Source organism: Leopardus geoffroyi, chromosome B4 (genome assembly GCF_018350155.1).
Source record: "Leopardus geoffroyi isolate Oge1 chromosome B4, O.geoffroyi_Oge1_pat1.0, whole genome shotgun sequence".
NCBI classification, from domain to species: domain Eukaryota; kingdom Metazoa; phylum Chordata; class Mammalia; order Carnivora; family Felidae; genus Leopardus; species Leopardus geoffroyi.
Genome location: NC_059341.1, coordinates 126,951,243 through 126,976,332, shown reverse-complemented (window position 1 = coordinate 126,976,332; position 25,090 = coordinate 126,951,243). Strand labels below are relative to the sequence as shown.

At 39.4% G+C, this 25,090-nt stretch overlaps 1 protein-coding gene across 9 annotated transcripts in view; it reads right to left on the bottom strand.

Moving 5' to 3' along the window:
* RIC8B (RIC8 guanine nucleotide exchange factor B) overlaps positions 1-23,830 on the bottom strand; it is a 106,669-nt gene extending 82,839 nt beyond the window's left edge. For 7 of the 9 annotated variants that reach the window (XR_006709276.1, XR_006709278.1, XR_006709279.1 and 4 more), the window contains exons 1-2: positions 23,270-23,830; positions 14,418-14,465 (exon numbers count right to left, since the gene is read on the bottom strand). Coding sequence is in view for 4 of the 9 variants with exons in the window: in XM_045465602.1 (XP_045321558.1) it covers positions 14,418-14,465; positions 23,270-23,353 (132 nt within the window). In the remaining 5 variants the exon portion in view is untranslated. The remainder of the gene's footprint in view (positions 1-14,417; positions 14,466-23,269) is intronic. The other 2 variants (XM_045465601.1, XM_045465604.1) reach the window with 2 other exon arrangements.
* Between the last annotated feature and the right edge of the window lie 1,260 nt (positions 23,831-25,090).

Genomic DNA, 25,090 nt, shown 5'->3' with positions numbered 1-25,090 from the left:
ACCTGGGTTTTTAGTAAAGGTTGGAGAAAGGATTCTGAAGGTCAAATTTAGAATTTCTTTATAAAAAGATAAAGATTAAATTTTCTAAATGAATACTCATGCAGCTGGGTCTATATGATATTTAACTTACTATTATTTCTATATACTTGTGGGTTTCTTTTCCCTGCTTGTAGTATGGGAAGTGATGGTACTTCTCACTTTTTATGTAATGGATACTGCCCTTGTGAATAAGGTTTATCTCACTTCCTAAATTTCACCTCTAGTTTACCTTACTCCACATGTACATTTTTCAGTAAGACAATCCTTCTGGCTATGTTCTATACCATGGTAATCTTGCCAAAAATATTGAAGAGAAAGTGCAGACGAACAACAATTATGTAAGTTTGGCTCAAGTTTGTTTGCTAATTAGCAGTCCTGAGAAAGACATGTTGCATCATCAGGAGTTCATTAAGGGATAGCAAAGACTGCTTAGGTGCAAATGAAAACTCACAAAATCTGCTGCCCATCCTTTCTCAACTGAGGGCAGAAATGGGCATGTCAAAACTTTTTATTTCTCTTCAAATACAGTACCAGCCAACTCTGCTTCTCTTACTATTTAAGAGTCTTTTTTTTTTCAGAAAGCCTTTTTCTCCTATTAAAATATAGTTTAGTATTTTAAGTTAATATATCAGCAAATACAGAGTATCATCATTTGTTGTTTATTATAATTTACCAAAGAAGGGCTCATTATCTCATTAATCTTTAGTGAATTCTTAACATAAGCTATAGTTTGATCACGCAGTATACTAACAAGGCTGGAAGATGGACACTATTACAACACATACCTGGTATCTTAGTGGCTAATACAGATCAAGGTCCTACAGATCTCTATAGCTCCTTTGCGTTTTTGCCTAAAAGTTTATCCAAGTCTTTCCTATATAGTCTCTTTAGGATTTCCCTGCTTTGTCTCCAATGCCATCTACCCCACAACACTCAACTATTCAGTCTGTACTAGTTACTCTATCTCTGAATCTAGTTCCCAGCTCTAATGTCCCAGGTGACAGAAGATAGTCAGGGGCTCTGATGGTAAGCTGATGTTTACCATGATGTTTGTGTCCCCATTAAATTCAGATGTTGAATCTCTAACCACCAATATGTTGGTATTTGGAAATGGGCCTTTGGGGAGGTAATTAGGGTTAGATGAGGTCATTAGGGAGGGGCGCTAGTCCAATGGGATTAGTGCCTTTGAAAGAAGAGACCCTGGAGAGCTAGCTCACTCACACTTTCCCTCTACCCCTCTCTGCACAAAGAGATCATGTGAGCACACAGTGAGATGACAGCCATTTACAAGCAAGAGAAAAGGCCTCAGGATGAAATCTGCTGGCATCCCGATCTTGGACTTCTTAGCCTCTAAAACTGTGAGAAATAAATTTTGCTGATTAAGCCACCAGTCTATGGCATTCTGTTAACAGCAGCCAGAGCAGAATAATACAGCTGAGAACAGGGACAAGAGGGAAGTTAAGTTGTCCCAATGAGACAGTTGTGAGATTTTAGGGATCCTCAAAGGCACAAGAAGACACTAGCGATACAGCAAGAAAAGCACAGAACAGACTATTTAGATTCCCTCTAGTCCCTAGCTCTACTATTTTCTGAATTTGGATCTGGAGCAATTTTCTTAATCTATCTGAGGCTAAATTTCCTCATATGTAAGATAGAAATATACCTGTGTCACAGGGTTATTTTAATTATTTAATATAGAGAGCATCTGAAAAAAACATATTGTAAGATGTAATTCACTTTATATGTTACTTATTGAGGACTGTACAATTGAAGTGAGAAAAGCACCTGGCTTTAAGCACTAGCTTTGCCCCTTGTGGTTATGTGATCTTGGGCAAATTTCTTGAAATCACTTGTGTCTCATTTCCTCATCTCTAAAAATAGGAATAACATTTAGGGCTTATAAATATTAAGTGAGATTATATATTTAAAAATCTTTAGCTTGGGATAGAGTAGAGGCTAATGCATCTTACATCATAAAGATGGCCAGATGGACAAACAGATCAAGAAACATTAACAGGCATACTCTACATAGGCACAATACGGCTAGGAAATTTTTATTTGTATGTGTTTTAATGGCAAAGCCACTTGAAAAAGGAAAATGCTGATGCTATAAAAATATCATTGCAATTATGTATTAATTTTATCAATTCTATGATGTTCACTTGGAATCTATAGTACCCATTACTTAGCACTTGTGTGCTCAGCCCCTATACAGGCACACAACTCAAAATGTTCCCAACTTAAAATTCAAGTACATGCAAATTATTCAAGAGAAATAAATTCTAAGTGACAAGAAGTCTATTTTGGGTTGGGGAGTTAAAAAGCACATGACTCAAGTTATTTATAATATTAGGAAGACTGAACATGTAAAATGAATGAATAAGGAATGTAAGTGTATTTCAATGTATAGCAATTTAAAGTTATATTAAGAGACTGAAGAAATAAACTACAGAGAATTCAGCCAGAGAAAGCTTTTTGATAAATATGAGTGTTAGGCAATAAGGGGGGGGGGGGGAGGAAATGATAGAGATGGAGTGGCAGAAAGGAAGTAGGAAGACAAGCAAAACAGTGGACAAAGGTAGAGACAGAGAGGGATATGGGTAAGGTAAGAGGATCAACCAAAGCCGACTTAAAGGAGTTCATACACGTAAAAGCTTTCTAATTAAAGCTATCTGACAACAGAGTGGCTGCTGTGAGCTTCCCATTACTGAAAGTATTTCAGAGTGTGATGTCCCTTTGTGCAAGATATGTTAGAAGGAATCACTATACTGGAAGATACTTGGTGCCCTTTACTACACTGTGAGTTCCCTGTGAATTTCCTGCAAATATGATCCCTGAAGGCAGAGAAAGAGACAGAGGCCCTGGGTTGAGTCCTAGCTCTTCCATTCATTAATTGTGACTTTGGGCAAGTCAACTTCTCAGTTTTTCATCTATAAATGGGGAAGTTGGGAACATTAGAGATGTCTGTACAGACAGTAACTCTTCCATGTCCCTAAGATAAGAGTTTAATTAGTCAAAGATATACATACATGTTCTCCCTTTTCCTTAGTACATGATCAAATTTTGTAAGGAAGAGCTAAATGCTGAGAAAAAGAAACCGTACATTTTTGGCAAAAAATAAATAATCATAATAATCATAGGAATCCAAAAAAAAAAAAAAATCTGCAACATGCCTAACTAACTCCTATGGTCAAGTACTGCACTGCTTATGGAGAGCTGACACTACATATCCTCACTGGCTATCCTATGTAGTCACACTGCAAAGCATGCTCTTCTGTTTACTGTCCATGCTGATAATTAGCTCAGTGTCAAAGCTTTGTTTATGCTCTGCATCAAATCTCAAACTTTAGATGCCTAAAATCATAAACTGAATACAATCAATTCATAAGCTGTACAACAGGTTGATTCAATTATTAATAAATGGCAGTATGGTGAACAGGGGTTTGGAGCCAGACTGCATGGGCTTGAATCATAGCCTTAGACTTCACTAGTTTAGGCAAGTTATTTCCTGTATGCCTTAGTTTCCTCATCTGTAAAGCAAAACCACAGTACCTACTATATAGACTTGTTGTGAGGATTAAACGTGTTAATATTTCATACACTGCTTGGAATGATGACGGACACGTAGTGTATGTTACCTATTGTATTTACTAACAAGCTTTACTGAGATATAATTCATGTATCATAAAGTTCACCCTGTTAAAAGCGTATACTCATTGGTTTTTAGTATAGTCACACTGTCTAATTTTAGAACATTCTCATTACCCACCCCCAAAAAATCCAATACTCATTAGTAGCAACTCCCCATTCCCCTCTCCCACTAGCCCCTAGGTAACAACTAATCTACTCTCTGTTTCTTCGGATCTATTTTAGACATTTCATATAAATGGAATCATATATTATGTGGCCTTTGTGTCTGGCTTCTTTCACTTAGCGTAATGGGTTCAAGGTTTATCCATGTTGTAGCACTTATCAATTTCTTTATTCTTTAATTTTCGGCAGAATAATATTTCATTGTATAGTTAACACGTTTTGTTTATTCATTCATAAATCAATAGATATTTGAGTTGTTTATACCTTTTGGCTATTATGAATAATGCTACTGTAAACATTCACATATGAGTTTTTGTGTAGACATATATCTTCATTTCTTTAGTGTAGATACCTAGGAGTACAATTGCTGAGTTCAACCTTTTGAGGAACTGCCAGACTGTTTTCCAAAATGGTTGCACAATTTTACATTCCCACCAGTAAGGTATGAGCATTCTGATTTCTCCACATCCTTGCCAATACTTGTTATTATCTGTTTTTTTTATTCTAGCCATACCAGTGAGTGTGAACTTTAATCTCACTGTGGCTTTAATTTGCATTTCCCTAATGATTAATGATGTCAAGTTATTTCATGTGTTTACTGGCAATTGTAAATCTTTGGGAAAATGTGTATTTAGATCCTTTGCCCATTATGAATTGGGTTGTCTTTTTATTATTGAGTTCTTTATATAGTCTAGATAGAAGTCTTTTACCGGAAATAGGATTTGAAAATATTATCTCCCATCCTGTAGGTTGTCTTTTCACTTTCTTTTTTTTTTTTCTTTTAACATTTATGTATTTATTTTGAGAGAGAGAAAAAGGGAGGGACAGAGAGAGGGGAGGAGAGAGAATCCCAAGCAGGCTCCACGCCCAGTGCTGGGACCGAAATAGAGCTCAATCTCACAACTATGAGATCATGACCTGAACAGAAATCCAGAGTTGGAGGCTCAACCAATTGAGTCACCCAGGCACCTCTAATGAGTTAACTTTTGTATACAGTGTGAGGCAAAGGTTTAACTACATTCTTTTATATGGGACTAACTAGCTGTCACAGCATCATTTGTTAAATGACTGTTCTTTCCTCACTGAATGGTCTTGGCACCTTTGGCAAAAATTAGACCCTTTTTGACAAGAATCTTGGCACCGTTGTCAAAAATACACCTCTATATACATATATTTATATTTAATCTATCCTCATGCCAGTACTACAGTGTCTTGAATACTGTTGCTTGGTAGTATATTTTGAAAACGGGAATTGTAAGCCAAGTTTGTTCAAGATTATTCTGGCTATTCTGAATCCCTTTCAATTCCATATGAATTTTAGAATTGGCTTGTCAATTTCTACAAAGAAGCTACCTGGGATTCTAAAGGTAATGCATTAAATCTGTAGATCAATATGGGAAGTACTGCCATTTTAGCAAAAGTCAGTCTTCCAAACCATGGGCATGAGATGTCTTCTCATTTATTTAGATTTTATTCGACTTCCTTGAACAATCCTTTGTGGTTTTCCTAAAAACTGAGTTATTTGAGTCAGAATTTCCTTAGTTGTTCTCAAGGGCTTAGTTATCATACACATCTTATCAGAATCAGCTCCGGATTAACTTAATTCCAATGAGATACAGAAACATTATTTCTATATGATGCTATTCCTTTCCTCTTTTTGTGGCATTATTGTTATATATATGTATGAATGTTGCAAACCCAACAATATGTTAAGATAACTATTACTACTTTATATAATCTTGTCTCTTAAACACTCTGGGGAGAAAGGAAAACGAGCATATACTTATAGCTTTTGTTACATTAGCTTTATTACTTATAATTTCTGCTTCTCTTGATTTGTTCTTAAGGATCTGAATTACTATCTAGAGTCATTTCCTTAGTCTAATACAGCTTTGTTCTCATCCACCTTTGTGCTTTTTTGGCAAATGTGTTACATTTCTGTATGTTATTGGCTCAACAATACATCATATGTGTATATATACACATATATACATACACACATATTTTTTTATATAAATGCTTTTAAAATCAGTTAAGAAAGGAGAAATATATGCACTTATATTGTCTTTTACAATTACATAATTACCTTTACCAGTGCTTTTTGTAAATTCAAATTGCAGTTTGGGATCACCTGTTTTCAATCTAAAGCACTTTTGGTATTCTTGTAAGGTAGGTCTGGAACAAATTCTTTCAGTTTTTCATTTATCTGGAAATGTCTTTATCTCCCTTGCATTATTAAAAGAAAGCTCTGTTGGTAATAGAATTCTTGGTTGAGTTTCTAATTTGAGCTATTTGAATAAGTTATCCCACTGCCTCTGGCCTACAGGTTTTTGAGAAGTCAGCTGTATGTTTTGTAGAGGTTCCCTTGTAAATGATGAGTCCTTTTTCTCTTGTTGCTTGCAAGATTTTCTCCTTGTCTTTGGCTTTTAGCATTTTTAGTATGATGTACCTGTTTGTGGATCTCTTTAACTTTATCCTGCTCAGAATTATTAAGCTTCCTGGATGTGTAGGTTGTTTTCCAATAAATTTGCGAAGTTTTCAGCCATCATTTCTTTTAACATTTTTTCTTCATTCTCTTCTCTCCTCTCCTCTCCTGGTACTTCCATCATATATCTGTTGGTACATTCATGGTGTCCCATATATCTCTGAATCTTGCTTTACTTTTCCTTACTATTTTTTCTCTGTTTACCTTGTGTACTCTCTATTGATATAATCACCAAATTATTCTTTCTTCTGACAGTCTCACTCAAATGTTGAGCCCCATTAGTGAATTTTTATTGCAGTTATTGTATTTTATTTTACCTTTCAACTCCCAAATTTCCATTTGGTTCTTCTTTTTCCTTTTAACAGTTTCTATCTTTCTACTCATATTCTTCATTTGATGGGACATTGTTATCAACCCTTGCATTATTTTGAAATCACGGCTTCCTTTAGTTCTCTGAATATAATGGCTACTTTTAAGTCTTTGTCTATTAAACTCAACAACTGGTCATTCTCACAGTTTCTGTCACCTGCTTTTTCCCCAGTGTGTAGGTCATTCTTTCCTGTTTCTTCACGTCTCATATTTTTCTTGGAAATGACATTTTATATAATATATAGTAGCAACCCTGGATACTGCCCATACCCTTCAAAACTTGCTATTGCTATTTGCTTATTTACTCCATGACTGGATGAATTACTTTAGTTCAGTATATTCTTCCCCTCCTTCTCTACAGATGTTCCTCTTCAGGGGGCTCACCCTTGGTTATGCCACAGTCATCCTAAAACGACAGTGGCTTTGGCTGGCCTCTCTTTGACCTTCTTTTTCCTGACCACACCCAGCTGGCTAAGTTCCACTAACTACCAGCTGATTGATATACTGTCTTCAACAATGTCCTGGGCATAAATTGTTCCACAAACTGAACCAATCTATTAGGGCTCCTTTGAAGGGATAGTCTCTGAGGTCAGTATTTAAGGTTTGTTCTAACCACAGGAGGGTTCCTCCCAGCTGTTTCTTTCTCCTTTTCTCTCTAGAAAACTAGCCCATCTTCTGGCTAGCCTATATGTCCAATGAATCTATCAATCTCCCTCCAATTCCTCCTTTCTCCACAACCCGCACCCTCAGGCATGAACTTCACACTCTGTTGCAAATGATGTTGGTTCCTTTGGGGAGAGATTCAGAGATCTCTGTTATAAGATCTGCTTGTTCCTCTGGGTAAAATTTTGGAGTCCTGGTTCTGATGCCGGGACAAAGACAATGTCATGCTTTTCCCTGGGTGACACCTCCTTGGGAGCTGATTTGAGGGGATAGGGGAGCAGCAACCCCAGATATCCTCAGCTTGCCTCTCCCAGAGTAGAATCTACATCCCACAAGCCAAGGCCAAGGGCAAATGGGGCTCCTCTATTTTGAGTGGTGCCATATCCATTGTATAGACTCTGTCCCGTGAGTGTGGGCCGGGTTAAAGGAGGGGGGACCCTACCTCTCAGCTGCCCTCACCTAGAATTTAGTCTCAGCAACAGGTAGCAGGGGCAGGATGAGAAATGTTAATCGTACATCTCTACTGGGAAGACAGCCTTCTACCTGAAAAAAGAGGAAAGAGGGAGCTCTATATTCTTGAATGCATCAGTTTAGAGGACAGTTTCCATCTTGCTCAGCTAATAGGAGGAAGGGAGGGAGCAGGTCTCAGTTTAAATACCACAGACTTTCACTTTTCTTACTAAGTTTTAGTAAATTTTCTTGAATATTTCTTCAATGACTATGCTCTGTGGACTATTTCCAGGGACTTTAAATGGTTGTTTTTAAAAAAATAATAGTCACCCATTTTAGTGGGAAACAGGTCTGTAGAACTCCTCACACTGTCATCACTGGAAGTGGAACTTCTGGATGAGTTTTTCTGGTAAGAGAAAATGAATCTGAAACTCTTAAGTACAAATTGGAGACATTATTATTATTCTGAGAAATAAATCTCAAAAAATGATCCAAAGATCATGTATGGGCTGCCACATCTACGGCTTGCTAAGTCAGAAGAGCTGTTTTGTTCTTTCTCCCTACATTTAGTCTTTCAATACCTTGGCAAACATCTAAAATAAAAAAAGGAGTCTGAAAAGACGTTTCAATTATTTTGAACTACTATGAGGCATTCACCCTGGTCTATGATACAATTCAGCCCTTCTAGTAAAGTTTTATGCCAGATTCCAGCTGGACAGGAACTTTGAAAAGTAAAAGGTTTAGGATACTTTTGGTTGTGTGTGTGAGAGAGTTTTAAAGAAATCAAGATGTTGAAAATGATTACCTTTAAAGTTACTGTCTTCTAAATAAGAACTGTGCTTGCATCATGTATCAAAGTATTCCCTAAGGTGAGACATCAAAATTTGAGTCAAATTTACAGGGCATACAAAGCTCATTCTGCTTTAGTGAAAACTGGGGAGTTTAACAATTTCAAGTAACTAAAATAAGTGTAAAGGGCTTTCCGAACAAGCATCCATGTCTTGAGCTATTCCTAAGCAGGGATTCACAGTATAGAACTGCTGGTTCTATCTTGGTACATCTTCCTTAGGGGACTCTAATATGGAAATTTACCTGCTCATTTTCTAGCGTCTACAATGGCAATCTTCAGCATGCATCTGTAGCTGAGAAAGTGCCAAACCACACACCATAGGCAAATAGCCAATTTAGCAACCAAAGTCTAACACAGGACTTGGCACACAGGAATTATTGAAAAATTATTTGTAGACTACAGAGATGTCTACTAATATGCTAAGTACATCCAAGTCTGGGGTGGGTGAAATAAAAAGAAGAAAATCTCAAATGATGGAATGAACTTTCATGTTCATATAAATTTATTTCATACCATAAACTGGCTCCACAAGCAATATTATTTCCAAACCAGTAACATTTTTTTATGTTCCCCTCCAAAGGAATATATAAGATAATCAAGAATGCTCAATTTTATAGAAAATAAATGATTTTGAAAAAAGTATCTATTGGTCTTTGCTTATGCCACTAATCACATTACTATAGAAAGATATATAACATATGTTATATAATTATAACATATTTTATATTTTATTTATATTTAATAACATCTATTTTTTTAAATGTTTGTTTATTTTTGAAAGAGAGACAGAGTGTGAGCAGGTGAGGGGCAGAGAGAGAGGGAGACACAGAATCTGAAGCAGGCTCCAGGCTCTGAGCTGTCAGCAAAGAGTCTGACACGGGGCTTGAACCCACAGACTGCAAGATCATGACAAGAAACGAAGTCAGATACTTAACTTAACCAACTGAGCCACTCAGGCGCTCGTATAATTATCATGTTATTAAATCATTATAATCTATAATAGAAAAGTTTAAAATACAGAATAGGGAAAGAAAAATGTCATCTACAATAAACAAGAAAAAAGTTTAAAATACAGAATAGGGAAAGAAAAATCAGATAGCCACCATTTAGCAAATTTCTTTATAGTCATTTTTCTTTGAACAGTTTTTATTACTTTTGCATGACTGTGATCATCCTGTATAAATACTTTTATATCCATTTTTTTTCACGTTAAACATTACATTGAGATTCTGCTGTATAATTAGGAGAATATCAAATTCAAAGTCAAACAATATTTTACAAGTAATGGGAATTATGGCCTCCACTCAATCTCCAAGTTCCCTCCATTTATTTAACAGGTGTTTACTATAGGTGCCTATTTTATGCCACATGCAGTGTTGGGGGCTGAAAATATAAACAAAACTAAGCCAGAGTTCTTGTTCTCAAAGAGTTCTCAACTCAGCAATTATCCTCTGCCATTATAGAAAATGGGCTTATCTGTGTGAATTTAAAGCTAATGACATAAATGCTTGAAATTTGGCTATTTTCAACTTCACTCTTTTAAGGAAAATCACTATATACACAAAGAGTTTTTTTTTTTTTAATTTTTTTTTTCAACGTTTATTTATTTTTGGGACAGAGAGAGACAGAGCATGAACGGGGGAGGGGCAGAGAGAGAGGGAGACACAGAATCGGAAACAGGCTCCAGGCTCTGAGCCATCAGCCCAGAGCCTGATGCGGGGCTCGAACTCACGGACCGCAAGATCGTGACCTGGCTGAAGTCAGACGCTTAACCAACTGCGCCACCCAGGCGCCCCTACACAAAGATTTATCTCAAACAACAACTGAGGTTTTCCATATTTGATATAGCTGTATTCTTATCTTTCAGGTAAAAGAGCTGCAATTCTTTAACTCATTTTATGACATGTATTTTTCAACATTTATTGCAATTAGCACTCTATTGGACTTGAGATCAGTTGTGTTTTAGAAGCCAGTATAAGAGCTTTCATTTCCTCTGATGTAAATTTCAGATTATTCATCATACTTCCCCCTATCCTACCTATTTGCATGATTGATATATTTGTTTATGTGCAAATAAACAACCACAGCCTAGAGGTAGAGGAAGGAATGCAAATACTTCAATAAGTACAGATGCTTATAACCAAATATACAATGATCCACATGCACCTGGAACTATTTACATTATATGTAAAATATAACAGTTGTATCTGACTTTACTTCTCTGGAAAATCTTAAGCACTCCCTTTTGCTAATTTTCTTTGCTACTTTCCAATTTAAGTCTAGTTGCCTAAATGGTGTCTCAAAGAATTAAATAAGAGATAAAACAAGGTATTGAGTCATAATTTCAAACCTTCTGAAATATACAGTCAGAAAATCTATTCTCTATTTGAGGATCCACTACTTACTAGTCACGAGAGTGTTAGCAAGATGTCATTAATGTAAGCCCCAGTTTTCTTATCCATAAAATAGGGATGGTGATATTCACACCATACTTACAGCATTAGTGCATTACTGTTGCAAAGCAAATCTTTGTAAAAATGCAAACACTACATAAGTGTTAGCAATTAAGTCTAAGGATCATTAATATATAACCATTTCTTAAAAAGCTCATTATAACCAAGTTTTATTTTTTGAGAGGCTCTGTCTGTTCCCTTACATTTACTTCTAAGTTGTCATAAAAGTTTTCAGACGAAAGGTATTGGGTTTTGCAGGAAGACAGCACCTGTAGTTTATCGAAAGGCATGCTGCTATTACCAAAAAGCTGTTGGCAGAAGGCTCCAGAGACATGCTTAGGAAAGAGGAAAAGAGAACTAGGGCAGCAAAACAAACTGGACAGTAACTTGAGTTCCTCCAGGGTTAATGTGGAGGCATGCCTACTAGTCTATGTCTCTCTACACTGAGAACCTAAAAAGCTGTTAGGATGTGGATCCTTTAGAGCATTTCAAGTTTTTAGGGCCTTAGACATGAAAAAGTCACTAATGATTTTAACCCTTGGAGACTAAAATGATTTTCTTTACCTACGCTTTGCCATAGCTAGCTAGGTCCCTAATTGGATTAAAAAAAATTTTTTTTAATGTTTATTTATTTTTGAGAGAGAGTGAGCACATGTGTGGGGGAGGGGCAGAGAGAGAGAGGGAGACACAGAATCTGAAGCAGGCTCCAGGCTCTGAGCTGTCAGCACAGAGCCCTAAACGGGGATCCATCTCGCGACTGCAAAATCATGACCCGAATGTACTTACTTACTTATTTATTTTTAAAGTTTATTTATTTTGAGATGGTTCCCCACACCCCTCCCCTTGATGTGCACAGGAAGGGGAGGGGCTGAGAGACAGGGAGAGAGAGAATCCCAAGCAGGCTCCACACTGTCAGCACAGAGCCTGACTAGGGGCTCAATCTCACAGACCCTGAGATCGTAACCTGAGCTGAAATCAAGAGTTGGATGCTTAATGACTGAGCCACCCAAGCACCACCTAATGTACTTATTTAGACCAGTAAAAGTACTATCAAAGATTCTAGTGTCAGAGCCCCAAGACACAATGAATCAACAGATATAGTATGGATTCTCTCAAATAAAATCAAAATAGTAGCTGCCTCCCTCACCTGAATACCTATCATGAGTGTGTAAAAAAATAGGTTAACACCTTGCTTTTTTCCCCCACTTAACTCTCTGTCCCATTAACACATACCTGTCTCTCTCCTTCTCCCCCTCCCCTTCTTCCTCTCTTTCCTACATCATAATATTCCATTATGCAGATGCACCCTAGTTCTTCAAATACTCCCTGATTTCTGGAGACTTGTTTGCTTCTAATCATTTGCTATTATGTATAGTGCTTCAATGAAGCTTTGCTTACCTGGTTCTACCTATCCACAAAATAGATTTCTAAAAGTGACATTGCTTGGTCAAAGGGCAAAATGCATCTATAATTTTGGTAGATAGTGCCAGTTTCTGTTCCATAGGGATTGTGGCCATTTTGCACTGCCACCAAATGTGAGTACTTATATCCTGAAGATCATTTATAAAAATATACATGCCTGGATTCCACCTCCCAAATTCTGACTTAGGAGATAAGGAGTCAGGCCTGAGTAGGCCTATCTTGAAAACGCTCTCCGAACAGCGTATCTCTAGTTGAGAATCCATTCTACAATGTACTCTAGTCTTGTTTACATTGTTCAAATCCAAAAGAAAATGTTTAACCTCCAAAGTTTATACCCCATGTCACTCATTCAATAAATACTTTTTGAGTACCTATTATGTGCTGGGCACTCTAGATGTCAAGGATATAAAGATATATAACAGTATCTATCATTAGAGTTTGCAGGGTGTAACAATGAGAAATGTCAATACATAATTAAGAGACAACATATAAGTATAGTATTAGAGATATACATAGAATTTTATGGGAACACTGGAGAGGTACTTCGCCCTGACAGAATGCTAGAGGAGGCTTCCTGAAGGAGGTGCTCCTAGAGCTGAGTAAGAATTAACCAGGTAAAAAGAGGAAGAGGTAAACAAGAAGGAGAGGGCATTCTAGGTAGAAAACAACATATACAAAGTTAGGAAGTAAGAAACAGAAGGGATGTGTATGTATATACAGCTGAAGCATATTGCTAAAGCACAAAATACAACAGAATAGTAAGCAATAGGCTGCAAAAGTGGGCAGAGATCAGATCACTGCACATGTAGTATACTATGTTAAGATACTTGACCTTATTCTCTAGGCAAAGGAAGTCACTCAAGAGTTTTAAGGATGGGAATGACAAGATCATATTGTTTTAGAATTATGGACAATGGACTGAAAGGGCATATAACTGGAAAAAGAACGATTAGGAAACTGGTACAGAACTCAGACGAAGGCTTGCATTAGGGCGGGGATTAAGGAGAGAGTGTACTAAAGGAATCTTAAGAGGTAAAATGAGCAAAATGCAGACATTAGGTAGGGGTGGAGGTAAATAAAGGGATGATTTCAAGGTATTATCAAACCACTTCCAACAAAGTACTGGATTTAAGCTATTTTTTCAGCAGCAGCGATAGGTTTACACTCAATCATGCCCTCTCACTTGGGTCTTGACATTTGTAAGGTCAGGGATAGATGTATGGGGCTAAGCAAAATGCTCGTGGGGAATTGGTAGCCTTCTCCTTTAGCATCATGCTCTAATCAGCTAAGTAAAGCAACCACAGGCAACCCCAACCGGCAAACATGGCATTATATGACCATATCTCAGGTGCACCCTTTCTTATAATAACTCATCTACTGGCAAGTCTCTTGACTCCCGTTTTTCTCTATGCCTGTTAAGTCAGTGACCGAGACAATTGCTGACAACACAAATAACTGCCAGTACAGGGAACAACGTGTAGTTGAGGGGCAGCAGCATCAACAGCTGCTTTCCCAAAACTTAAGCCAAAGCCAAGTTTCACAACATCAACAACACGTTTTGGGCAATCTATAGGTCTATTACCAAATAAAGTCAAGCTCTGGAGGTGAGAAGATATGGAGAGAGTCCCCTTTGAACTGTTCCCATTCCCCTCATTTATGCAAGCATAATGGTCCTGTGGAGATGGAACAGGAGAAAGTTGTGTGTAATCCATACTAACCTTGGTACTTGTCTTTTTCTCAGTTCCTAAAAACAAACTGAAAGGAAACCAAAAACTAAACAATCATCAGATAAAAACAAGTTCACTGTTTAGAAAGTCCATGAATGAAACACACACATACCCCCCCCCCCACACACGGTAACACCAAGGCTTACCTTTCTTTTATCTTCATCTGTTGATTCAAATTTGAAAGTAGCCCTATGCTGAGGGAGGGGGAAAAAGGGAAACAATGTCATTTTAAATACATAGAGTTTTAATTGCAGCTATATTTAAAAGGTATCTTTGTAAAAATCTTGCCTTTCCATATCCTTTTTCAACACTCGTATTGAAGCAAGAGAGATAGGCATGTAAGCAAATAATTATAAAGCAGTGTGAAAGACTACAACAGAAAAACAGACAAAAGAACATAGAGTACCAAGCCACTAACTCTACCCAGGAAAATCTGGAATGCTTTGCATAGAGTACAGAGCATCTGAACCGGACCTTGGGGGATGAATAGGAGTTTTCCAGGAGGCAAATGGAAAGCACTCTAGAGACAGAAACAAAGACTCAGATGTGTGAAATGGTATGATATATTTGTGAAATAAACAGCTCTGCCAGAGTGAAATATAGGACATGTGAGGGGATGGGAGAGTAGAGAAAGAAGAGAATGGAAAAGTAAACTGGACAGAAATTTGGAAGGGTCTTCCAATGTTGCTGAGTTTGTACTTTCTTTTTCATATGCACTAAGAAATGATCAGGGAATTGTAGACAGGGAAGAGATTTGATAGACTGGTATTTCAGAAAAGTAATTCTGTAAGAATTAAGGTTTAAATTATGGCTCTACCACTAACTAGCAGAGCAAGTAACAAAATCTCTATCAATGGATTTCTCATGTGAATAGAGGGGATACCTAGTTCTCTGAGCTGCTGTTAGGGTTAAAACAGCAAAGGCATATATATATACCATCTCAGTGCCTGGCACATAGTAAACATTCAGTAAATATTAGGATTATAATGATTATGACGCCAATGATATTGAGGAAAAAAATAACCAGAAGCGAAGAAAGTGTCATGACTCTCCTGAGATGATTGGCAACACTGTATTTTCCACTCTGTAGCTTAAACAGAGGATGGAGTAAGTTGACTTGCCCACAGCCACAGAAACAGTGATAGGACCCAAAAATTGAGCACAAAATTTCTCATTCTTTTCTCAAGTTTTATTCAGGGGAACCTAGTGCTCTTATGAATCTTGAGTTTTCCTTTAAAAGCAATCTCCACTGAACATCTTTGTTTTGTCTGTTTGTTTGTTTTTGTATTTTTCTCATTGGTCACACTGACATTTATTAGCAACTCATCAGGAGTTAAGTACACAAAGTACTAAAGATATCATCATTACAGGTGGTTCTGTGTCGTCAGCTTTGCAGAAGAAGCAATTTTTGAAATTAAGTGAGATGGAGAAATGCTGACAGAGAAGTGGTTCTGAATGTAAGAAATGGTCAGAGGGAAGACTGAGGTAAGAAAGAAGGGTTGTTTGAAGAAACTGAAGAGAGGCTGCTTCACATATGGTTTGCAAAACAATTAAAATAGATGATGTTAGGTGGTTAGATGGCTTGGATTTAAAAATTTATACCTAAACTGGCAGACAGGTGATAGGCAACCAAGGAAGACAGAGGTAGGTGTGAACAGTAGAGCATTCTGGGAGAATATTTTGGGCTGTTGCTTTCAGGCCAGATCAAAGGAGAGAGCAAGACTGAGGTCATAAAGCCTTCTAAGAAATGGGCATCAATAATCCAGGTGCAAAATTGCTGGCAGCAGTATAAACTGACATAAACTTTAAAAGGGAAAGTAATTTGGCAACACATACAAGAAAACATGAAGATATTCACATCCTTTCACTCAGAACTTCTACTTGTAGGAATTTATCTTAATGAAATCATCCAGAAGGAGAGTAAAGTCATATATGTAAGCATATTCACTGCAGTGTTATCTAATATTATGGAAGAAAGAGACAACTGAATATCTAACAACAGGAGACTGATGAAATAAACTGCTGTGCATCCACCTGATAAAATATTATATTGCAAAAAAAAAAGGCTAAAAATCTCTGTTAACAACATGGAAAATTACTTATAATGGCATCAGTGGAAAAATAGTAAAACACCAAGCTAGATGTCTACAATGACAGTACCTACATATGTATATGGATGCATTAAAGGCTTGAGTGTTGAAATGCAAAAATAAAAGCAACTGGGGGCACTTGAGTGGCTCAGTCAGTGAAGCGTCTGACTCTGGATTTCAGCTCAGGTCATGATCTCACAGTGAGATCAAGTCCTACATTGGGCTCCTCGCTGACAGCACGCAGCCTGCTTCAGATTCCCTCTCTCCTTCTCTCTCTGTCTCTCCCTGCTTATGCACACGCATGCGTGCTCTCTCTCTCAAAATAAATAAACCTTAAAAAAATAATAAAAGCAACTGTACAGTGGAATATCTGGTGATTTTTTTTTTGACAAAATCATTGTTGGTGCAGTATTTTTATAATTAAAAGGGAAATATTAAAAATAAAAGATAAACCAATGAATGAACAAGGAAAGAAAGAAAGAAAAAAGGAAGAACAAGTTGTAAATCTGAAGGCTATAACTGGGGAATTTATAGACATGAGGTTTAGTAAAAACTAACTCTAGATAAAAGATAAAGAAACAACAGACATCAGGCTAAGGTTGTAAACTGAAGCTTAGTAAAAGTCCAATACAAATGAAAATAAATTGCACTTAGAAACCAAAAAAGCTATGGCTTTTTTGCCATTATATGTGAAATATTAATTCCATAAATTATCTGCAATAAATGAACCTAGTCGCCAATACAGTGGTTCTCCTCAACTTTTTCTGGCATCTATGATAAAGGCATAGAGAAATAAATCATCTTTTGGAAAGATCTTCATTAAGTTATAAAAATATCTTTTAAACAGTTTCTACGTAGAATTAATCTTTCATGGTGAAAAATTTTTTTTTTAAAGATTTAAATGTTTATTTATTTTTGAGACAGAGAGAGACAGAGCACGAGCAGGGGAGAGTCAGAGAGAGAGGGAGACACAGAATCAGAAACAGGCTCCAGGCTCTGAGCTGTCAGCAGAGAGCCCGACGCGGGGCTCGAACTCACGGACCGTGAGATCATGACCTGAGCCGAAGTCGGACGCTTAACCGACTGAGCCACCCAGGCGCCCCTCATGGTGAAAATTCTGAATAGTACCAAGGACTAAATTTTCTGTTGCTTTTAAATGCAAGGCTGATCCTCTCATAAAACCACAACGTTACAAAAAGAAAGAAAAGAAAGAAAGAAAGAAAGAAAGAAAGAAAGAAAGAAAGAAAGAAAGAAAGAAAGAGGAAAAGAAAAGAAAAGAAAAGAAAAGAAAAGAAAAGAAAAGAAAAGAAAAGAAAAGAAAAGAAAAGAAAGAAAAGCTTTCAAAAGCCCTAACTAGCATGAGGGCTTAATTTAATTAGAAAATATACTGGCATGTGAGGCAATACAAATTGAATTTTGAATGTGCCAATCTATTCAGAAGCTCAACCCCCCAAGATTGTTTGGATCCAAAGATGTTGGCTTCTCTAAGGCTGGTTTCTTTTATACAACTTAGATCATACCTAACCTATTCAGTACTTCTAACCCTTACTCTCTCTCCTTTCTAAGGCTGAAAGAGAAGGGAAGGGGAACTAGCATTTCTGGCTATAAATACCTTTATGGAACTGCTAGCCAACAGTCAACCACCTCACCTTCTTTATGTGCTTAATTTCCAGATGAACAGGAGCAACAAGTCAAATATAAACTAAAGAGTAAAACCATTGTTCAATTTAGAGACCAAGTAAACTTAGGAACAGCTCTGTGACACACCAGACTCACAAGGACTCCTCCCCATAGGTTTTTATATCCTATGAGTAGGCTCTAAAAAGCTCAGGCTCAGGAGGCAGACAGCAATGGGTTTGAGTCCAGTCCAGCTGCTTACTAAAAGTGTGACCTTGGTCAAGTTATTCAACTTTACTATCTATCAGAGTTTCCTTATCTTTTATGTATGGCACCTTGCACATAGCAGGTGTTCAGTAAGTGGCCACTATTGTTATTATAGCATGGCCTATGATGTGGCATCTGGCCAAATACCTATTAGAGAACTAGGAGTTATTTCATATTTCAGAAGATACACTCAAAAGTACTGATACAAGGGAATTAGCCTAACCGGGGTGGTGTGTGTGTACGTGTTGTGCTGTATTTCACAAATAGAGGTTACTTCTAGAACTAACCACCAGTAACTGAGGTTATAGAATTTCAATCTGGAAACAAGAACAAGGTATAACAAAGGAACAGCTCACTAAACATGCTCCTCTGCAAAAATGTGTGGAATGAGCTCAGAGTCGGAACTCAACCCCAAAGTGGAAAGCAAAAATTCTTCTTACATGGTCCAGTATATTTACATACCCTATTCAAATGTGTAGACTGTATTTCTAGAACTGTCTCAATATTAGGTCCCGATCAATCAGGTTCTTCTAGCACATAAATGAAGACCTCACTGCTATCAGTGTTATCTTCCTCTCTTATGAGGACTACTCTTGGAGACCTACCTGATTGTATCTGAAATAACTTTTCCCTTTAATTTGGCCATAAATTTGCCACATTTCCAAAACGAAATCCTGTTGGAGCTTGTTATAAGGTAATTATATGCCCAGGTGGCTTTTATGGCTATCAAGCCATCTCTCTGGCTATCATTATAGTTGATGACTCTAGGCCTCAGTTTCTTCACCTATTAACTGAAGGGGATAGATCCAATTACCTTTGAGAGTCCTTCTAGTCTAAATAACTTGTGATTCAAGGAACTAAGATATTGTACACCTCAGAGCCCTTGATCACTGTTTGTTGTGATAATCATAATGATGGTAACCAATCTCTCTATTAAATCTGTATCAGAGCAGGCCCTGAAGGAGGAGGAGGAGCTTGGACAGCCTAGACTAGAACAATACATACCTCCCATAATTAACAGCTCATTCTATAACTAGAATGGAGGTGATTAGGACCCAACAGTAACCAAAGAAAGTAACGTACTGGTCCTGAACACCTTTTGCTCTTCCGTGCTCAAAAACACAGAATAGACAGGGTAAAGGCAACATGAACCCACTTCTAGCTATGTGCCCTTGAGCTCATAGTCACCTTGTCTTTATGAACCTCAATTTCCTATTCCCCTTGCAAAAGAGAATACTTCTATCTCCCTCGTAAGTTTTAATATAAGAGGATTAGATGTGATGATATGTGAAAGTGCTTAGGACAAATAATACATAGTACATAGCAAGCACTCAATAAAGGTTAACAGGTGAATTGAGACAAATGGAAAAGATCAACCACTCTTCCTATTTGTTTTTTAATACTTTCCTATGTTGGGTCAACTTGTATTATGCCCTCGAGAAACAGACAAGTTTAATTTTTCCTGGGATAGTAGATCTTCCCTCTCCCCAGGATAACAAGAGTCAGTGAATGAAGCAAGAAGGCTCGAAAATTACAGTCTCTTTAACACAGAAATTAGATGTTGTTACCTGGAGCCAGATAGGTAACTGTGGCTCTAAACATGGTACAAGGTATTTTGCTACCCATTAGAAAATGTAAGGGTCAAGGAAAATGAGAAGTTATGGAGTATACTCCCCAATTATTTTTATCAGGCTAAATCAACTCAGTGCTACATGTTTAATTCCGGCCTTTGTTGTTCTAAAGTTAGGGGTTCTTCTTCAGTGCCAGGCACTGTTTCAAGGGCTTTACACATATAACTCATTTAATCCTGACAACAAATCTATGATGTAGGTACTATTATTGTCCCTGTTTGACAGGTAAGGAAATTGAGGCACAGCAAAGTTAACTTGTCTGAGGCTACACGGATGGTTAAGTTGAAGATCAGAGTCAGGCAGTCTGGCTCCAGAGCCTGGGCTATGGCCACAAGACGTCTTGAGTACCTTGATCTATTAGAACTATAACTCACTGAGTAAACGCCTCCTAGGTGCCCTGTGCTCAGTGTGCAGCATTAAACTTCAGTTAATTAAAGGTGCATAATAAGTTAGGTAATATTATCCCTATTTTACAGATAAGAAAGCCATGACCCAGGCTTAAAATAACAAATCCATAGTCATAAAGCCAATAAAAGGCAGATTTGAACCAAGATTTATCTGACTCTAAATTCTACCTTCTTTCCACTATCTTGAGCCATTAAACATGCTCCTCTGCAAAAATCTGTGGAACGAACTCAAAGAGTCAGAACTCAACCTCCAAGTGGAAAGCAAAAAGTCCTCTTACATGGTCCAAGATATTGACATATCCTATTCAAATGTGTATACCATATTTCTAGAACTGTCTCAAATTCCGGCTTTATTAGAGAAATAAAGTAGCATAAAGAACCTCCTCCCCTAAACAATGACCCAATCACTTTCTCTGTGCATGATTCATTTCTGTTCTTGGTTGGACTCCTCAATGCCCCACAATCACCTCTCATTCTAAACATTTCTCAAATCCATTTTTTCCAGGTAAGAAAAACGAAGCGCACAGTGTTCAGCTACTTTTTCAGGATCTCAGACTCCATATCCCATAGAGCTGGGCAATTTAATTCCACCTCCCCATTCTTACTGCCAGACCACCGCAATCATACTTTTCCTTCCTATTCATCTGCCTCCAAGGTCTCTCTTGCCTTGAGGAGCAAAGCCCCACCAACAACATGAACCTCAGCTATTTTCTTGGTATGCTAGCCCTACCATAATCAGCATTAAACAGGAGAGCTCTTTTCTGAAGGAGCTGACTGACCCGGTTCGCATCAAGTCAGAGCATTCTGAGGCTTGGCCCAAAAAGTACTTCAGGAATAGCATCTTAAATAATATACACTGGGCATTACAACTCTAAAAACATTCCCAGTGTGAAAGGGGAGCTGGAGATGTCCAGAACTTAAGCTCTGATAGCAGTTGGCCAGGAGTGGTGTGCGGAAAGCAACCTGGAGGGAGATCAAGGAGGGGAAGAGGTAGACTCAAGGAAGCAAATCTGGAGTTCTAATCAGTTTAGTCTTGGAGGGAAGGAGAAATATTGAAGAAGGTGGTAAGATCCAGTTAGAGGTTTTTCCTCCTCCTGTCCCGAAAGAAGAAAGTTCCTACTGATTGCTAGATATCTGGCATATAGTAACTGCAAAATAAATACTAGTTGATTCAACACTATTTCTTTCTTTTGAGCATTAGTTTGTAGCTGCCTCTGATCTTTTTTTAAATCAAGTTAAATGAATATCATCTCCGTAATATGAACACCCATGTATCAAGTGAATTTCTCCCAAATTAGGCAGATATGCAACAATAAAGCATATTAGAAAGTGAAGGAGATGGGGCGCCTGGGTGGCTCAGTCGGTTAAGCGTCCGACTTCGGCTCAGGTCATGATCTCACGGTCTGTGAGTTCGAGCCCCGCGTCGGGCTCTGTGCTGACAGCTCAGAGCCTGGAGCCCATTTCAGATTCTGTGTCTCCCTCTCTCTCTGCCCCTCCCCTGTTCATGCTCTGTCTCTCTCTGTCTCAAAAATAAATAAACATTAAAAAAATTTTTTTAAATAAAAAAAAAAAAGGAAAGTGAAGGAGCTAAGATACGAACAGAACTGAATCCATCCATCCATACTCCCAAAGAAAGTAGCATAGTACTGTAGAAAGAGCAATTAGAAAACCGAGATTCGAATCTTAGCCCCATCTCTCAACGGCAACATTATCCTAAATGTCATTTGTGAAATGGGGAATACCACCACTTCCTCACAGGGTTGTTGGGGAAGGTTCAATGGGAATGAAGGTATCTTATTTTGGGATCTTCTCCACCCAGAGCAGAACTGGCACCCTGGCAGGTCAATCGTACAAAGTGTAATAAAGCGCAGTGGTGGGCACACAGCAAACACAGAAGCGGAAATTAGGAGTACAAGTCAGTCAAAGGAAGAAAGGTGCTGTCTCTAGGGTACGACTTGGTGTTGAGTGTGTTTTCACAGAAGTGAGTGGTCAGTCATCCCTGTAAAGTAGTCTTCTAAATGGAAGAATAAAGGTGTGGTGTGCTACCTTTTGAAGTGACCACGTAAAATTCCTGCAAGAAAAAGTAATGGAGAGCTAACGGTTCCTGGAGAAACATTCAGAGAAGTGGCTGGGATTTACAACAAGATACCTTTTTACTGCAGAGCTGTAAAGTGGAAAGAACAATGAATGGTTTGAAGACCTAGGCTGGAGTCCCAGCTCCCAAGTATGACCTTGGGCAAGTTACTTAACTGATACAGAATCTCAATTGCAAAAGGAGATAAAACCTCACAGGACTGCTGTCAAGATTAAATGAGATACTGGATGGGAAAGCTGTTAACCCGATACAAAGAATAGCTATTGCTAGGAGTCTGAATCTCCCCCCACTTACAACATAGTATGCCCATGACCTTGGCGTGATTTCAGTTCTTAGCACCTCGGTTTTCTCATCTATAAAATGGGGAGGATGACACCCTCTACCCCGTAAACACTCTGAGAATCAAGTTAGACCATATATGAGACCTCAAGCTTTGAAAACTATATAGTGCTACAGGTATAGAAAGAACTGCCACCGTGGCTGATGCGTTTTATGCTTAATCAAGAGCCGTGTTTAAGCACGGAAACACAGATTTTCATGCCATACAGGTGAGGAAGCCTCGCGTGCATTCATGCATTCAAGAGTGGGACACAGGGCACAGACGCACATCTACGGATTCTGGGGGTGTGACTTGCGTGCTTGGGGGGAGAACCGTGGGACAGTCGGCTGGGCCGGAATCAGAGGAGTGGGCGCCAGAGTGGGGGCAGGGGGATGCAGGATGCACGCACGGGAAAGGCTGGGGGCACAAACACGCATGCCCAAGCCGGAAACGTTTTCTGGGGGGAGCAGCGCGCATCCCCGGAATGAGGGGGGTTGGGAGGGATGCGATGTGCAAGCCCCGAGGGCGGCCCGGGGGTGCTCTACCGCACGCCCGGGGCCAGGGCGCTTTACCTTATCGCTGTAATCCCTCAGGACCCGCTCGATAGCCCCCGCCTCGCCGGCCCGGACGATGTAGAGGGCGCGCTCCTCATCCATGGCCGCAGGTGCGGGGGAGCCGCGGCCGCTCAGCGCGCCCAAGCCGCTGCCTCCAGGTAAACGCCTCGCGCCCCCGCTCGCTCGCTCGTTCCCAGCTTCCTTCCTTCCCTCCTTCCCTCCCTCCCTCCTGCCTCCAACCCGCCAGCCTCCGCCCGGGCAGGGCCGACGTCACCGCCCCTCAACTTTCACCCCGCGACGTCACCGGTCCCCCAGCAACCGGCGCCTCGCGGCCGCCCCCGACAAGGCCCAGGACTCGATGGAGGCCTGACGAGCGGCCTGAGGCGAGGTCAGGCCCGAGGCCTCGCTTACTCTCCTGCCTCTCCCTCCCTCGCGGAAGAGTCCAGCCTTTTAAGTGGGCTTTCGCAGCCAGAACTGTTCTCTCCCGACCCTCCTCTATGAATCATTCTCCTCAGCTGACGAGAGCGACCCGGCTCGTCCCCGCCCCTCTAAAAGCCAGCAGCTAAGTGGACTACAATTCCCTGCGCTCATTGGGGTCATCCCACTCTTCCATCTAATTTACTGGAGTACCGAATGGCATGCCGGGATTAGTAGTCATCCAGCGGGAAAAGACTTCCCGCCAAAGGCATGCTGGGAGCTGTGGTCCGGTCAGGGCCGGAAACGGGAGTCCCGCGGCAGCCAGAGGCCAGCGGCTAGCGACCAAGAGACCGTTAGGGTGAGGGTGTAAGCGTCTGCTCTGCCTCCTTTTTGTTCCTATCAGAGCTGGTTGTCCTGCTCGAGCCTTGGCCGGTCGGACAGGTTGACAGTCGGGGAAACTAGCACCCTTTGGTGGGAACTGTCAAACACCGGTTTAATTCCCTCTTTTTCTTGATTAGCGGTTTCGGTCTCTTTGAAATTCTTTCCTTCCTCCCCTTGTTTGCGGTCATGTTACGTATTCAGCTACAGTAATGTGGGAAATTGCAGGCAGTTATCTGGAGAAAAGGGGATTTTTTTTTTCCTTAGTAATAGTTGGTGCCACGTATCGCGTGCCGCGAGGGCTCCAGATTCAGCGTTAGGTCGTTGCCATATAGCTTCTGATTCTCACGACGTGGAGATTTGTCTGGAACCAAAGGAACCAGCATAGGTTAAGTGACATGTCCTATGTCACAAAACTGGTAAATGGGGAATTAGATTAGATTTGAATCCGGGTCTTTCTCCAAAGGTGACTGTTCTCCAACTGCCAGTCACATAATACTGATGTGCTAGTAATGGTAGTCATGGGGATAGTGAAGATGGAAGAGGTTCACGTTTGCTGAGTGTTTACTACGTGCAAACATTTTGTTACATACTGTGCCTGTGTCCTCTCTGTCAGTTTCTCACAACGTCAGGCAACAAGTATTTGAGAACCTCTGCTGTGTCTGGCACGGTTCAATATAGTTCCGTACTGTCCAGTGTAGATGCAGTGGGCCTCAAAGTCCTTGCCCTTATGGAGCTCCCATTCTAGTGCTTAACTCTATGAGGTGGGTACTATTCTCAGTTTAAGAGGAGCAAACTGTCTCGGTGGGGTTAATAGATTAATTTACCAAGATTGCACAATTTGGAAACTGAACTTGATGGAACTCAAGAGTCTATGCTTCTTTTTTGCTTTCCCAAGCTATTAGAGAGTGGGTGAATTTTCCAAATAACTTCCAGTTCCACTCCAAGCAGCCTGTATCAGAAATCGTCTTTGGTGCCTCTTCTGCCCATGTCTACCTCTTGAGCTGTGTTGAAGAGGAACTAGAGGGGTAACAATTTTTCATC